Source organism: Zingiber officinale, chromosome 2A (genome assembly GCF_018446385.1).
Source record: "Zingiber officinale cultivar Zhangliang chromosome 2A, Zo_v1.1, whole genome shotgun sequence".
NCBI classification, from domain to species: domain Eukaryota; kingdom Viridiplantae; phylum Streptophyta; class Magnoliopsida; order Zingiberales; family Zingiberaceae; genus Zingiber; species Zingiber officinale.
This window is the reverse complement of record NC_055988.1, coordinates 163,613,017-163,630,404: the sequence shown is the minus strand read 5'-3', so window position 1 is coordinate 163,630,404 and position 17,388 is coordinate 163,613,017. Positions and strand designations below refer to the sequence as shown.

The 17,388-nt window shown below is 40.3% G+C and overlaps 1 protein-coding gene and 1 long non-coding RNA gene across 3 annotated transcripts; one reads left to right on the top strand and one right to left on the bottom strand.

Annotated features, from left to right (window-relative positions):
* Positions 1–2,082: 2,082 nt before the first annotated feature.
* On the bottom strand, positions 2,083–3,774 carry LOC122040235 (40S ribosomal protein S15a-1-like). 2 transcript variants are annotated; one of them, XM_042599573.1, is made up of 4 exons: positions 3,684–3,774; positions 2,703–2,849; positions 2,463–2,623; positions 2,083–2,349 (listed from the first exon to the last, which is right to left on the bottom strand). In XM_042599573.1, the coding sequence occupies exons 2-4, from the start codon at positions 2,833–2,835 to the stop codon at positions 2,251–2,253; spliced, it is 393 nt and encodes a 130-aa protein (XP_042455507.1). In that variant the 5' UTR covers positions 2,836–2,849; positions 3,684–3,774; the 3' UTR covers positions 2,083–2,250. The 2 variants fall into 2 exon arrangements, with proteins under 2 accessions (XP_042455507.1, XP_042455506.1); XM_042599572.1 differs by having other exon boundaries at positions 2,703–2,846; positions 3,684–3,770.
* A 112-nt stretch (positions 3,775–3,886) lies between these two features.
* LOC122042984 lies at positions 3,887–16,984 on the top strand. Its single transcript, XR_006129415.1, has 2 exons — positions 3,887–4,066; positions 15,967–16,984. It is a non-coding gene; the product is annotated as an uncharacterized LOC122042984 (long non-coding RNA).
* The last annotated feature ends 404 nt before the right edge of the window (positions 16,985–17,388 follow it).

The following is a 17,388-nucleotide window of genomic DNA, read 5'->3' as shown; positions in this document are numbered from 1 at the left end:
GAAATAAAATAGTAACAACTCACCATGATCTCTCGAGACAAATTTAGTCACTGGTCACCGCTTGCCGTCAAAGACCGATCACGAAACTGATTCGAAATGCTCTTCTTAAAATCCACGAACCAAAACCTCTGCTGCTCTAATGTTCTTCTTTTTGCTCAAGAACACCTTGATTGATGCTTCTCGAGATTGCTTGGACGCAGATGAACAACATTGGCTCGCAACCGATGTTTTAAAAGCACTATTAATCACAGTATACGTTTGAGGAAGATGAATCAATCATCTCCTCAACGTAAACATTGCAAATCATTTGTAACGTTCTAATGTAGCGATCTCCAGCAGTAAGAGCACAGCGGCAGCCTTAAACGGAAGCCACAGACAACAGCAGTGCTCCATCCTCCGCAACAAGCACCCCCACTGCTACCGGCTTTTCATCTTCGCCAGCTGGGCCGGATTCGGAAACTCCATGCGCACCTCATCCGATGGCCCTTTGCAGTTGACGTCCTCACCTTCATCACGTCACAGCTCAGGATCAGTCTCCTCTTCCACATCCTCTTGCTGTTCGTCCTCTTCATCTTGTGGGCCCCTATCAGTTTCAAACGGTGGGAGGTCACCGATCTGAGCGCCAATCTCCTTGAAAGACTTCGTCCGCCGTCTTTTCGGCCGTTAGTCAATCAACAATCGTTAGCTTGTTAGCTGTTTGATTCCATTTCCCAACAGTCAAAACAGAATGCAGAACATAAAGAGAGGAACCACTTTAATGTGCAAAAACAGAGTAGCATGGACTCCTCCTTTCCATAGAAGATGATAGATCGAGAAAAAACACATTGCAAATTGCCTTGCTTTTGGCATTGAGATTTTTCATTGTAAATGATCAATCTTCATCTCGAAATTGTTCATCTAATTTTTCAATGAGATTTTACAATTAATCTTTTGCATCAAGGACTTTACCATTACCCATGAATTTTCTTATCTGCACACGCGTCTATTTCCTGTTCAGTTCTCAGTAATATTTATGCTACAATCAAGCTATGCTTTGAAGCTTTCTGGTTTCAAGAACATGTGAAAAAAGGGCGTGAAGAAAGTTTCGATTCTCAATTTACAGCATGAGAAATCAAGCAGACGAACTGATGAGCTCACCACTCGAGTGAATGAAGCTGCAATTGATAGCAAAATCAAAAAACAAAACAAACAACGATAAAAGATCCGAGCCTAGCGATATAGCACACCGGCGAATTGGGCAGGGGAATAGATTACCTCAGTGCATTCGACTCGCTTGATTATGTCAATCGAAATTTCTGAGCGAGGCATTTTCTCCAATAAAATCAATTTCTTATGCTAAGAAGGAGAAGGCGTGTTTGGCGCCTTTCGGAAGAGATCGGCTTCCACGCCTTCTTCTGTGCATGCAAATCAAGCATGGCGACGAAGTAGGTATGTTCATGAGTCGATGGCATTGTCCTCGTACTCCCACAGCCCCACGGCCCGGACGACGCAGGTGGAACCGCCGACAGCCAAGTCGGCGAAGATCGGTGGCACCACCAGATCCACTGTCAACCGCGAGGGTCATCCCCTCCGTAGGGACCCGCACGGCAAAGGTGGATCCGCCAAAGCTCGAGCGGGAGGAGATCGGCATGACAACCAAAACAAAGGTCATCTCGAGGCAAAGGACACAATAGCAATTGTGAAAATGAGGAGAGCTGACCAGGCGACGCAGGAGGTGGAGCGCCAATTTAATAGGTTTTTTAAAGATTAAATTAAATTTTATTTTAAAAATTAAAATAATTTTATAATCCATTAAAATTCATTCCATAAATTAAATTTTAAAAATTTATAGCCATCCCACATTGACTAATTCAAAATTTATTCACCATAAATTTTCTACTTAATTATTGTTCTCTTCCAACAAATAATCAATTCATTCTTTATCTATTTTTTAACCAAATGCCCTTTCAGGGAATTAATTCATTTGGAAGTGACAAGATTGTTATCTATTCTTATTAATTCATTTGGAGGCAAACTATAATTGTGTTGAGAAAAATAACAGCAAACATACATTCTGCTTGCAGAAATCAACATGGAAAAAAATGAAACTGAAACTGGAACTCAATCACATATTCAGAATTGCTTCAGAAGAAGATTCAGAAAGATCTTGAACACTTAATTCAACAAGATAGTTTTGCCAAAACAGTACAAAGACATCGAAGCCGATCAATCAGACTCATCTTAAAAATGAAAGTAGGGAGCTAAATGGATCTAGTAGAAGAAGCCGAGTACCTTGCCACCAGCATTCTTTCTTCTTGCCTCTTCATGATCCATGATTCCCGCCGATGTTGTTAACACAATGTAACCAAACTGCATAATTCAGTAAAGAAACATAGTGCAGTTTAGCATCATCCAACATTAAGGAGAACAAATGAAAAGGAACAACACCTCTATTGAGAATTAAAGACGGAAAGCGAATTTACCTGGCGAGATGGAAGCAGTCTGGCAGTCCAAGACTCTATCTCTTTGACACCCACGTCGAAGCGGGGGCTAATAACACCACACTTATTCAACCTGCCATTCAACTCGACAACTATTTTACCAGCACGGTGGTCATCCACGTACTCAAACTCACCAATGTAACCTGCAAAACCACCACCATAAAACTCACCAAAATGAAATTGCTGCAGCAACAGAACAAAGATGTTGTCAAAAGCACAAACCGTGTTTCTGCATGACGAGGAGAAACTTGATTATCACTTTTGAGGAAGGTCTAATCATGACCTGCCTCTTTCCGCGCTTCTCAGCATTGTACATGCTCTTGAGAGCATCATTCAGTACACTGACTCTCACCATCCTGATCAAGTCTGCTGAAGCAAGGAAGAATTAAATATATATGTGAAGATTTGTCTAAAAATTGTAACTACGAATCTATAGCTGGAACATATACTCTAATTTAAGAATAGGTCAAGTGTGAAGGTGTTCAAATATAAACAACGTAAATTGTAAGTTCTTCCAAAAGTAATCTGCAATGTAGATCAATACCTCCGACATATATTTCTAATACAAACATAATCAGAGAAAGAATCCCAAGCCAGAGAAGGCTTGGAGAATCATCCAAAAAATTAGCTCTAACAGTCTTCTTGCTTGAAGATCCAGGTTTATATGAACAAACTATACTACAGTACACCTAATAGGTACTATTCAATTAAATCTAGGTCAATTTTTATGTTTTTCTCCAATTAAACGAAAAAATTTGCAGCCACTGTTTGCCTAGTTTAGATTGTGTTCAAAATACATGGGATTGCAATTTTTAGATTGAATGAATTACAACCATATAATTTTTACGGTTTTACAATTAAATAATGAATCTTTTTGCTGCACTAAAAAAATTGCACTAATTTTCCAACAGAGTTTTAAATTTGAATTAAAAAAGCAGGTATTGTTAAAGAGAACGAGGACTTGGCCAAGGCATAAATTATCAACATACTACGGAAGCTTCAGAAATGGAGATCAAAATACAGAAGCTTCAGCACTAGTTATCGACGCTAAAAGCAAAATATAAAGTATACACAAAGATATGGAGATCAAACAACAACCGAAAGCTATTCCACAAATATTAAAAACGCCGGATCTACATGCAAAAGATCCGTCACATCGACAGAAGAAAATTTTGAGCACAGAAGAAGACAAAGACCACACACCTTGCTAAAGGGTGAAGTCCGCGACGGAAGCACGGCGCGAAACCCTAAGACGACGATGGAATCAAACGAGAGAGGCGTGAGCCTGCGTTGGTGTTTCCAATATATACAGGGATTACCAATGCCCTAGAATTCATGTATGGGCCGACCGGGCCGGTCCATCCCGATCCATTCATTTTAGTGCTCAACATAGCCCGGAATCCATTATGCACGTGCGATGGTATAAAACCCTAACTCGCCGGAATCCATTTTCTCGCTTCTCCAGCTCAATTCCACTTGTGTGATATCGAGGCTGATGACTTCCAATCCGAACAAGGCCTCCGCCGCCGGCAGCGCCGCCTACAATGAAGTGGCCGTCAAGCCCTCCTCGCACGATCCATCATCAGGTAATAAGCAATTGATACCATGAATGAGTTTTTCTTCAAAATACCTGCTTTTAAGCGCAAGAAAGGAAGTGCTTCGATATCTGAATTGTATTTTGTATAGTGAGTCCTGCGTGGATGCATAAATACTTGAAGCATAAGTAGAAGGAGATGAACGTTGGATGCATAAATATCTGAAGCATAAGCAGAAGGTGATGAACATGAAGAAACTCATTATTAGATTTCACATCGAAGAAGACAACAAAAGTTCTCTCATTATTAGACTTCACAGTAGCCGTTCTCTTATGCTACTGTGAAATCCAACATGATCGAGTACGATCAAAACTCGAAACGGAATAACCCAAGTGTTCCAAGATAGGACCCAGAGGAGGCATCAATAAAAAGAAATTCTATGGGAAGTGCTTTAACTGCAAACCCACGGCAATAGTGGATTGATACTGGAGTCACTAGACATGTATGCTGTAACAATGAGTTGTTCCACAACTGCGAAGAAGTCAATGGAGACAAACTGTTCATGAGAAACTCAGCAACTTCGGACATCATGAGCCAAGGAAAAGTGGTGCTAAAGATGACCTCGGCCAAGAACCTTACTCTGAATAAAGTGTTGTATTTTCCAGAGATTCAGAAGAATCTAGTATCCGGATCACTATTAAACAAGCACGCCTTTCGCATTATTTTTGAGTTGGAGTTATACTGTCTAAGAATAAAATGCTTATTGAAAGAGGCTATGTATCTGATAGGCTGCTTAAACTCAATATAATGATCATTAGGCCTAAGATAAATAAGAATGAAAAGTATTCCACTTATATGTTTGAGTTTCATGTTTATGACATGGTAGACTAGAGCATGTTAACTACGATGTGTTGCGTAGATTAATAAATATGTAAAGCATACCTGCATTCCACCTTGACTCGAAACACAAGTGTGAGATTTGTGTTGAAGCAAAAATGATAAGGTCATCCTTTCAACACATTGAAAGAAGCAATGAATCACTCGGACTAATTCACACCAACATGCGCGACCTTAAAGGTACACCAATACGTGGTGAGAATAAATACTTCATCACTTTTGTAGATGATAACACAAAATACTGTTATGTGTATCTTCTCAAAAGTAAAGATGAAACTATAGAGAAATTTATACTTTATAAGAATGAGGTTGAAAACTAGCTTAATAGAAAGATTAAGATGGTTTGAAATGACCGAGACGGTGAATATGTATCACCGTTCACTGAGTTGTGTGCTGAAGATGGGATCAGACATGAAATTATAGCTCCTTATACTCAGCAAAATGGAATTGCTGAGCGTAAGAATCGAACTCTAAAGTTGATGATGAATGCTCTTCTATTGAGCTCTGGACTACTAGAGTTCATGTGGGAGCAAGCAGTGTTAGCAGTTAATTACTTTTTAAATAAGGTGCCCCGAAAGAAAATAGATAAAAACCCTTCTGAGTTGTGGAATGGAAGACAACCATCTTACAAATATTTACTAATGTGGGTGTCTTATTAAAGTTTTGTTGCCTGATTCGAAAAGTATTAAGATAGGACCAAACACTGTTGATTGCATATTTATTAGATATGTACAGAACAACAATGCGTATTAGTTTTTTTATGTATAAGTCATAAATACCGGAGATACACAGAAACTCGATAATAGAATCGAGAAATGTCTCGTTCTTCGAGCATGTGTTTTTGTATAAGACCCGAAAGGATGCTAGCTCCTCAAAGCGAGCATATGAAACACAAGGTGAAGATGATGATGAGGAACCAGTAGAAGTTGAGCTTAGACGGGGCAAAAGAGCTCGGGTAGAAAAATTCTATGGATTGGATTTTATCACTTTTATGTTGGAAAGTGAGCCCCGAAGTTACTCAGAAATTGTAGGCTCTTCTGATGGATCTCACTGGAGAGAGGCAATTGCATCTGAGATAGACTCTATCTTGTAAAATCACACTTGAGAACTTGTGGATCTTCCTCTTGGAAGTAAACCACTAGGTTGCAAGTGGATCTTCAAAAAGAAAATGAAGTCGGATGACACAATTGATAAGTACAAAGTCAGATTAGTAATCAAAGGATACCGACAACAAGAAGATCTCAATTACTTTGATACGTATTCTCTGGTGTCGAGAATAACTTCCATTAGAGTATTGTTGGCTATTGCCGCTCTATGGAATCTTGAAATACATCAGATGGATGTAAAGACGACCTTTCTAAACAGAGATTTAGAAGAAGAAATCTACATGGAGCAACCGGAAGGGTTTTATGTGCCAAGACAGAAAAATAAGGTTTGTAGATTGGTGAAGTCATTATATGACTTGAAACAAGCACTAAAACAGTGACATAAAATTTGATAATGCCATGAAAGAATGTTGATTCAAGATTAATGAATGTGACAAATATGTCTACATGAAAGTCACAAAGAATGAATACGTCATCTTATGCCTATATGTAGATGACATACTTATCATTGGGAGTAATAATAAAATAATCAAATCCACTAAAGATATGTTGAACTCAAAATTTGACATGAAAGACATGAGCCTAGCTGATGTGATTCTAGGAATCAAAATTCTTAGAACAATAGAAGGACTTGTTCTTGTTGGTCCCTTAGCGGCCGACTAAAGAGGGGTAAATAGCCTTGTAAAAATAAAACATCTTTCTCGTTCTTTACAGCTTGATTAAACTAATACTTGCATAAAATAAAATAAAAACTGATTAAAAAGAAGCACAAAAGGGTTATTTGGCTTCCAATCAGGGGATTGCTAATCCAAGGAAATTGAAAGCTCACTAAAAATCTACTCTGCGCGGAGAAGCCTTTTACAACAGTCAAAACTCACAATTAGAAAGCTAAAGTCAAATAGAATCAATTACAAGTGTTGTGTTTAGTTTCTAGGATTAGGACTGTATTTATAGCCCTAATCGGGGCGCCTGGAAGGATTCCAACACCTAGAGGGGGATAAACTTTTATCCCTGTCACAACAAAACACGCCACGTCACATTTAGATGAAGTTCCTGGTCCGGGCGCTCGGACCGAGAAAGTCGACTTCCTGTTGACTTTCGGTCTCGGTCTTCCGCTCTAGTTCTGCTCGCATTGGTCCTTGTCTTCCGCTCCGGTTCCACTTGCTTGGTTGATTTTGGCCATCCGGAATAGGGCTCACCTGAACCCATTTTCCGACCTTCTCGATCAACCTTCCGCTCCGGTTTCTCGTCCCTTGGAAACACCTTGCGCCTCCTTCTCGTCCGCCAGCGTACTCTTCCGCAACGCTTCGTCACTCGGATGCATCGAGCCCGTCGGCGGCTCTCCTGTACCGTCCTTCTCGCTAGCTGCGTTTTTCGCTCGACTTCCTGTACTCCTAAGTTCCTGCACACTTAGACACGGGTGTTAAATACTAACAGGATCTAATTTGACTTGGTTGATGACATCAAATTGTTGGAACCCCAAGGTTGTTTTGGTGTGATCAACAAGTTAAGTTAGATCCTGTGTTGTTTTAACATTTTGTCTAAGTGTGCAGGAGCTTAGGAGCACAGGTAGTCGAGCGGAAGAATACATTGGCGGACGAGAAGGAAACGTGCGATGGTTCCAATGGACAAGAAGCCGGAGCGGAAGACTACTCGAGGAGCAAGAGACGCAGCTAGCAAGAAGGTCGGCACGGGGTGTAACCGAGACACGAAAACTGCGGATGAATACGTTGGTGGACGAGAAGGAAGCACGCGGCGATTCCGAGGGACGAGAAGCCGGAACGGAAACCTGCTCTAGAAAACCGGAAGTTGGGTTCGGGTGAACCCTATTCCGGATGACAGAGATCATCCAAGCGAGCGGAAGACTCGGTCTGAGGCGAACGAAGCCGGAGTAGAAGACCCGGGCTGGAAAAAGTCAACGGGGTTGACTGTTCCCTCCGGGGTGCCCGGAGCTGTCCGGGGCGCCCGGAACAGTCCGGGGCGCCCTGAACAGTCCGGGGCGCCCCGGACCCCTTTGGGGTGCCTGGAACCCTTCCGAGTGCTCGGAGTTGACTTCTTGACTGGATCGAGTTTTGACTCGATCTGAACGTTCAGGGAACGTTGAGGGAACGTTGAGGGGTTGATCACATCAAAAAGGGGAAGATTGTTGGAACCCTAAGGTTGTTTTGGTATGATCAACAAGTTAAGTTAGGTCCTGTGTTGTTTAACCTTGTGTCTAAGTGTGCAGGAGCTTAGGAGCACAGGTAGTCGAGCGGAAGACGCAGCTAGTGAGAAGGACGGCACGCAGTGCGTCCGAGGGACGAGGCGCTGCGGAAGAGTACACCGGCGGAAGACTGCTCGAGGAGCAAGAGACGCAGCTAGCGAGAAGGTCGGCACAGGGTGTGACCGAGGGACGAAGACTGCGGATGAGTACGCTGGAGGACGAGAAGGAAGCACGCGGCGATTCTGAGGGACGAGAAGCCGGAGCGGAAGCCTGCTCGAGAAGACCAGAAGTTGGGTTCGGGTGAGCCCTATTCCGGATGACAGAGATCACCCAAGCGAGCGGAAGACTCGGTCTGAGGCAAACAGAGCCGGAGCAGAAGACCCGGGCTGGAAAAAGTCAATGGGGTTGACTTTTCCCTCCGAGACGCTCGGAGCTGTCCGGGGCGCCCGGAGTTGACTTTTTGATCGGATCGAGTTTTGACTCGATCTGAACGTTGGGTGATAAAGTTTATCCCCCCAGGGCGCCCGAAACCCTCAGGGTGCCCCGACCAAAGCTATAAATATAGCCTTGGTCCAGAAGCTTTTTCAACAACTCAAGAATTGTAATTCCAACGCTTGTATGCTTTAAATTTAGAGTTGAGCTTCTGTTTCTGTGCTTAAACGCTATAAGAGGCTTCTCCGCCTGAAGGAGATATTCTAGTGCGCTTCATTTTCCTTGGATTAACAACCTCTTCGGTCGTATCCAAGTAAATCTCTTTTATCTCTTACTTTTAGTTTATTTGTTTAATTTATTTATGTAAGTGTTCTGTTGAGAGTTCGAGAAAGGTTGGTTTTTGTTTTTGTATTTTCAGGCTATTCAACCCCCTTTCTAGCCGGCCGTCGCGATCCAATAAAAACTACTTTGGGATATTAACAATCTTCCCCTTTTTGATGTGAACAACCCAAGTTAAGTTAGGGGAAAAAACATAAACCAATAATAACAAGGTAAATTTTACAAATAATAATTTGCAAAAATTAATAATACCCTCCCTTTAGACTTAATCTTCACTTCTCCCCTTTTGATCACATTAAAAATGTGGTACGTTTCTAAAATAATTTAAAAAAATCTAAACCACAGTCTAAGGGAAAACACCATTTTCCAGAAAATTATGAAATTTTTTTGAAAAATTTGGAATCTTATAACGAATTTTGAAAAATATTTTGAAAATTTTTTACTAAGGGTTTAGCAAACATAAAATTTTTCACACAAAAAAATCTTTTCCAGAAAGATAATAATTTTTCACATAAAAATAAAGTTTGAAAACAACTCTACAAAAAAATTTTTGCAGAAAACATTTTAAAATTTTTGTACAGCTAAGTGATGAAATTTTTTTTATTGAAAAAATTATCTTCTAAATAATTTCTAACAAAAATTTTGAATAATTTGTTTGAATGCATTAGATAATTTTTTAATTAAATAGTTAAAAGTTAGTCAATTAAATATTTATCTCAGTAATTAGTTTTCAGGTTATGGCGAGACACTAGGTCTTCTTGGTTATTGGAACAATAACCACTTCTGGACAAAATCTTTTAAAGAAATTAAATATTTAATGTTCTTTCTGAAAGTCATTGGTCTAACTTTAAATAAAAACACAGGGCGTGAAAAAAAAATTAACCTAAATATAATTTTGGAACATAAAATAGATTCTTTCCTATAGGATTAATCAAAAATTTCTTAGGAATATATTTTTGTGATATTTTTTAAATTTAACCCTTATGGTATCTAAAATGTCATTTTAGTCCATTATACTTTCTAACTTGTGAGTATGCATTATGTTTAATTTCTTCTTTCAATTTTTCATTTTCCATTTTTATCTTGTCAAAATCCTCTAGTCGACAAGATGTTGATAAGGTTAATCTTAATTCTTCATTTTCTTTTAATAATTTTTTATTTTCTATTTCTAATTTGTAGGAACTCTTCGACAACATTTTTATAAATTGAAATAATTTATCAAGAGGTAGAGACTGTACCTGACTTACCTTGTCGATCCCCTTATTTGAAACTCCCCTTGAAGTGTTGTTTCCTTCTGATGTCGCTCCCCCTTTATCGATGCTCTCGATGCTCATTTCGGACGAGCTTGCTTCGTCTTCATCTTCTTGGTGATTTGCCACTAGTACAAGTCTGGCGAGGGCTTCGATCTCTGATTCGGACGACTTTTCGTCCCATGTCGCCTTTATATTATACTTGGTATAGGCTGATTTCTTGTTCTTCTCCTTGTCCTTATTCTTATCCTTGCTCTTCAATTTAGGACAGTTGTTTTTCACGTGTCCTTCATTGTAGTGGTAGCATCTTATCTTTTTTCTTCTTTTATCCTGCACTTGATTAAATTTATTAGTTTTCAACAACTTTTTAAATCTTCTTACCATGAACATCGTTTCATTATCATCGAGTGAAGATTCAGAGTCAGGTTCATCCACTTTTCCTTTTAAGGCAATGTTGTGCTTTGGCTCCTTCTTCAGATCTGCACATCTTATTTCATGAACTTTAAATGTTGAAAATAATTCTTCTAAGGTACTTACCTCTAGATCCTTAGAGATATAGTAAGCATCTACTAAGGACACTCATTCAGAATTCCTAGGAAAGACGTTAAGCGCGTACCTTAGCGAATCTCGGTTGGTTGTCTTTTATCCGAAATTTGTGAGTTCGGCGATGAGTTCCTTTATTCTAGAGTGAAGGTGTGCAACGGTTTTGCCTTCTTCTAATTTGAGGTTGCTGATCTGGTTCCAGAGCAGATCCTGTCTCGCGAGTTTTGCCTTCGAAGTCCCTTCGTGTAGTTCCAGGAATTTCTCTCAAAGCTCCTTGGCTGACTCGTAGGCTTCGATTCGGTTGACTTCTTGGGGTGGTAAGACGCTAAGCAGATGAAACTTTGCTTTGTCGTTTGCCACGAAGTCGACTTGCTCCTTCTTCGTCCATTGGTATTCTTCTTTGCCCTCTGGTGCTACAAAACCAAATTTCATGATTAATAGTAAATCAAAATTTGTCTTAAAGAATACCTCCATTTTTTTCTTCTAACTTATGAATTCCCCCTCAAATTTCGGTGGGTAGATGCTCGGTCCGGCCATGTCTTGTGCTTTGTTCGACGGTTAATCCTCTTGAAACTATTGGGCTCTGATACCACTTGTTGGTCCCTTGACGGCCGGCTAGAGGGGGTGAATAGCCCTACAAAAATAAAACACCTTTCTCGTTCTTTACAGCTTGATTAAACTAACACTTGTATAAAAGAAAAAAAAATTGATTAAAAAGAAGAGGCACAAAAGGGTTACTTGGTTTGCAATCAGAGGATTGCTAATCCAAGAAATTTGAAAGTTCACTAAAAATCTCGTCTGGGCAGAGAAACCTCTTACAGTAGTCAAAACTCACAACTACAAAGTTAAAATCAAATGGAATCAATTACAAATGTTATGTTTAGCTTCTAGGATCAGGGCTGTGTATATAGCCCTGATCGGGGGCCCTGGAAGGGTTCCAAACGCCTGGAGGGGATAAACTTTTATCTCTATCGCAACGGAACGCGCCACGTCGCGTTTAGATGAAATTCCTAGTCCGGGCGTCCGGACTGAGAAAGTCAACTTCCTGTTGATTTTCGATCCCGGTCTTCCGCTCCGGTTCCTCTCACATTGGTCCAGGTCTTCCGCTCCGGTTCCACTTGCTTGAGTGATTTCGACCATCTGGAATAGGGCTCACCTGAATCCATTTTTCGGTCTTCTGGAGCAACCTTCTGCTCTAGTTTCTCGTCCCTCGAAAGCGCCACGCACCTCCTCGTCCGCCAGCATACTCTTCTGCAGCGCCTTGTCCCTTGGACGCACCGAGCCTGTTGACTTTCTCCCGTGTCATTCTTCTCACTAGCTGTGCCTTTTGCTCGACTTCCTGTGCTCCTAAGTTCCTGCACACTTAGACACAGGTGTTAAACACCAACAGGACCTAACCTGATTTGGTTGATCACATTAAAACTACCTTGGGGTACTACCAGTTCTTAGTCAGTCTCATTACGTGGACAAGATTTTTGAGAAATTCACCAAGGGTGATACTGCGTTGGCACGAACGTCGATAGATACGAGTCAACATCTATCGAAAAATCGAGATGAAAGTATCTCTTAGATAGAGTACTCTCAAGTGATTGGAAGTCTGATGTACCTGATGAGTTGTACACAACCAGACTTGACCTACGCAGTAAGTAAATTGAGTAAATACACGAGTAATCCCGGTATTGAGCACTGGAAATGGATAACAAGAGTACTGAGGTACTTGAGGTATACCTCGTGAATATGAACTGCACTATACGAGATATCCTACTATGATCGAAAGATACAGCGATGCGAGTTGGATATCTGACATAAAAGACTCTAAGTCTACGAATGGATATGTATTCACTCTTGGAAGTGTAGATATATCCTGGAAATCTTCTAAGCAAACGGTAATAGCCAGATCTAACGATAGAATCTGAGTTTGTAGCTCTTGACAAATGTGGTGAAGAGGCTGAATAGTTACGATAATTCTTAGAAGATGTTCCGAGATGAACAAAACTTGTACCGACAATTTGCATACATTGCGATAGTCAATCAACAATCGATTGGCACAGAGCCATCTGTATAATGGTAAGTCTAAACATATAGGTCGTAGACATAATACCATTAGACAATTACTCTCAACGGGAGTTATCGTTGTTGACTATGTGAAACCAAAGGATAACCTAGTAGATCCGTTAACTAAGGAGTTAAACAAAGAGTTAGTTGCAAGCTTATCGCGAAGGATTGGTTTGATGCCGATGAGAAATTTTGGTGCAAAGGAAACCCAACCTATGCAGACTGGAGATCCCAAGAACTGTTCAAAGGGGCAACCTAATTGTACCGATAAAGTTGCTCACTGTGGTGGAACGACCCAATGAATTAGTGAAGGATGGAGGTTTGGCACACGACTTTTAATGATCCAAGAAGAGTAATGTGGAATACTCTTAAGAGATCCCTATATAAGAAAAAAGTAGGGTCGCTTCGAAGAAAATTGAAGGCATAATTCTTAGAACTTCTCACAGAACCAGACGTGTTCATGATCAAGAATGAACACACTCATGAGAACTGAATTGTATCAGGGAGAGTTTTGGATTTAGGGACATCGTATGTACTGTCAGATCTTCACACGGAAAGGTTCAAAGGGTAAAACCTACCTGTCCTATAATGGACTCAACTGCTAATTGCTATCATATACCCTATCTCCATTCATATGGGGGATTGTTGGATATATGTGAATAGAGAAGAGGTGGAAGAGGCATGAAGCTCCATTGTGAATGAGACTTTAGTCTCACAATGGGAGTTTCAAGGCATATTGGTTGATTTATATTGATTCACATGCATTGATGATGTGAACAAATGCATGGGGAGAAGCTCTCTCTCACGCGTGGGTACGCAGGGGGTGCAAATCTAGGGCTCGGATTGCACTGAACCAAGTTGACTCGTGTGCGAGCACGACCTGCGTGCGCCGAATGCTGGACCGGTCGGGGTAAAATTTGTTTAAGTGGAACAATCAACATTTTGCTATATAAACCTTTTGCTGCTTATTTAAGGGTGTAACGGATGCATTAAATTAAAGATTAATGTAGTCAAGTGAAACGTTGGTATTTCACAGCTTGCGAATAATGATCATTAAATGATTATTAATGTTGCCCATTGGTATGAGCTCTTATATAAGGAGGTTGCGACCACAGACAAAAGGTTACACGCTCAAAAAGTTGAAGCTCTCTACCTACGTTCCCCTTCTCTTCTGTCGTGCATCTCTTGCTCAGCAGAATGCAATGCCCGTGCTAGCAGTCTGGTACCTCTCAGTTCGCCGTGACCATCAGTGCTTGGTGGGAATCACGGTTCACCATTGTATCCTGGGAAACAGACGACTCAAGGAAACCTCGAAGCATAGCCAGAGGCGGGGCAAATCTGTTTTAAGGAAATTGCGACCCTCGCAAACCTCGGTCCATCCACCCCCTCGAATTCTGCGTTCACTCGGCCACTAACTCGGTTGGCCTCTACGTTCGCTCGGCCTCTAACTCGGTTGGCCTTTTCATTCGGTCGGCTGCATGCTCGTCCGATCGCTTAGTTTGCTCGGTTGCTCACTCAGTTTGCTCGGCCGCTCCCTCAGTTCGCGCGGTCGCCCGACCGTTCTGCCCACTCGGCACTGTGCAGTTTGCCTTCAGCACTTGGCAGAAAATCAACCTCTTCTGGCAGCCTGAGATTATCGGCTCAGATCATCTCGATAAATAAATTGAATTTAATTTGATGTATTTAAATTTGACTAATTCCCCAATATTTCCGGTAACAAATTGTTTTGTCTAACATATTGTACAACACCAACAGTAGGCATGTTGCACATGTTGAGCGGACAAAGAGAACATTAGTCATGAGTTCTTAAGTTGTAAATTTAATCGTAATGAGTGTACTATTTTTAAACATAGCAATTCTATTTTTTCCAATATTTGATACTTGTCTTTCAAATGATTAAACACGGATACTTTAGTAAAACACACTGGAAATGAACCTAAAGCAAATAGATGTCTTTTTTTTTTTATGGAATGATGTAATGGCAGTGAGGAATTTTGTTTTAGCTGGACGCAGATACAAGGTGGAAAATGAGCGTGATGTCTTATTCTAGAGTGATAGGTGATCAAGGGAAGGCTCCTTTGCTATGAATCGGAAGACCACTTTAAACACAACATGAACAAGAGGATCAATGTCTCTAGTATAGAGAAAGGGGTGTGGGATTGTTTGGAGAGATCAGGTAGTCAGAGTTGCTGCAGATTGAAATTAATAGTAGAAATCAAGAAGTCAGAAATGTTGAAGGATTATTCATCAAACTGCTAACATGTGCTAGATACATGCCATTTTGGTTCTTTGAAAGAGGACATTTAAACAGTCAAGGCCACAAAAAAAAACTATTGAGAACTATATGGTTGGAAAGGAATTGATGTATATTTGACGGTGGAGATGTTGATAGTTGTGCTAATGGAGGAGGGTTTTCTGGGGTTGGATGCTGAAGATCCCTTTGGAAGCCAAGCTGTAGAAAGATAATTAATGAGAATTGAAGAAGCTTCGGAGTCCTGAAGACTAGACAACCTCTTTATGTTTACATTTTTCAGCTAGTCAGGGGAGCTTAGTTGCTAATGTAATGTAGTTGTCTAACTATTTCAGATGTTTCTATGGCTGTGAAACTTTGTGTTAAACTGTGTCGTGTAATATTTTGGTAGTTTGATGTAGTAGCTGTAGCCGTAGAGGATTAAGAGGGTATACAGTTTGAGTTTCTACATGGTAGGCAACTAGTCTGGTAAGCAATTTGTATAGCAGCTCTCTTGTTATTTCCAAGGACTATTCTATCAAGACATGAAGAACTTAAGCTAATAAGTAGTTAGCTAATCAAGTTTTTAAGAGTTACAGTTCAACTTAAGAGAACCAGTTATATCCTTTATGTTAGGACTTAAGCAGCTTGTTAATCCTCTATTACATTAGAAGTTTGGATTGCTTAGGTAACAATTACCACATCGGCTAGGAGCCTAGGACCATTTACACTTAGTTCATCCCGTTTAGTTGTGAAAATTACAAGTTGATGTTATATTTGTTCTAGACCTATTTCCAGAATATATTTAGCTATTTACTGCCTTTTTTATAGTTCAACGACCATATTATTTGTGCTAAATTGCTGCATCCATTTATTCCGTATCTTTTTTAAAGCAGGAGCCAACAATGAAATCAACAAAACTTTTGACGGTATCATGGTCAACTGATTTCAGGTACAAAGACAACGATTAGATTAATCTTCAAAGTAGATAACAAAATTCAGTGGCACAAAGAACGTCTTTTAAGCAAGCAAACAGAAAGGCATCAAAATCTAAGCTGTGATGGCAATACTTCCTCAGACTGAAGCATCTCACCTTGTTCTTCTCGCATTCTATCTTCGAAGAGTCCTGCAAAGCGTCAATAAAGAACAGTTGAACAAGCACAAGAAGGCAAAAACAAATTCCAGTCATCATTCTCAAGACTAGAATGCTTCCATCCATGACATCAAATTGTTCTGGATCTGAGCATGAGATATGAACACTGCTTGACCAAATGGACATATAGTTTAACAATGGGCATAACATAATATGTTGGAAAGACAGCAACAAAACTGCATGGATATGCAAGAAGGGAACAATGAATGATACATGCCTCCTGAACACATCAACAGCTGATTCAAACTGCTCTGGCGCCAAACCAGCTGTGCTGGTGCCACTGCACTACCTCTCAAATGGACTCCAAACACGCCCATTGTGATCATCTACTGAGATTGACATGACATGGTGCGGTGCCATGATCGAATAGGGTTGACAGTCGGTTCCAGGATGACAAGAACAATGATGGGGGATCTGCAAGACTCTGTGTAGCCAAAGAGGGGTCGAGAGTCAGCAGTGGAGCAGTCTTATTGCGAACTGCACCAGGAGCTGAAGACAGACACTGGAATTGAATTGAAGCAACGAGGTGGAATCTGTGAGGGGTCAACTGAGGCTGTTGAAATTTGCACAAATTGACTAAAATGTTTCCATATTCAGCAAATGCTCCACATCATCTCGTGAACTGGGCTGCTCTGTTTCTTTTGAGTTCGATCATGTCAATTATTCTAAAGACACATGTGCATAGTTTAGGGTTTATTCGTCTCCACCTCAAACAATTCTTCTCACCTGTTTTTGTAATCAAGCAATGAATCTTTTCTTCAGTGGGTTTGTCCAATATGAGACATTTGCTGCTTTGAACAAGTGGAGCTTCACTGTTATTACAATTGCCGTGGTCTTGGCTTTGTCTTCATTTAATAGATTTTTTTTCTTGGCTTCTAAGAACACTAAGACAAACGTATAAACAAGTGGTTGTCTTTTTAATGTAATTTTGTAGGAAGTCTTTATTAATTGAGCAGTTTAACTGGGGGAGAAAGTTCTTTTCATTTAATATTCTTTTTGAAGATATTGTATTCATTAATCTTTGTTTGCTTAAAACCATTTGCAGTTAAGACTTTGAAGAGTCGAGAATGATTAATTTTGAGAACTGAAGACGCAAATCGATGTCAAGAATCTGGATGACCAACATTCATTGAGCTCGAAGAAGATCTTTTGACTCTCTTTTTTC

Bases quoted from the DNA above. Each gene is read 5' to 3' on its own strand.
- LOC122040235 (XM_042599573.1), bottom strand. From the start codon at position 2,835: ATGGTGAGAGTCAGTGTACTGAATGATGCTCTCAAGAGCATGTACAAT. The intron at 2,624-2,702 runs GTTTGTGCTTTT...GTGGTTTTGCAG, and splicing joins CCTCGTCATGCAGAAACACG to GTTACATTGGTGAGTTTGAG. The intron at 2,350-2,462 runs GTAAATTCGCTT...TGAATTATGCAG, and splicing joins GACTGCTTCCATCTCGCCAG to TTTGGTTACATTGTGTTAAC.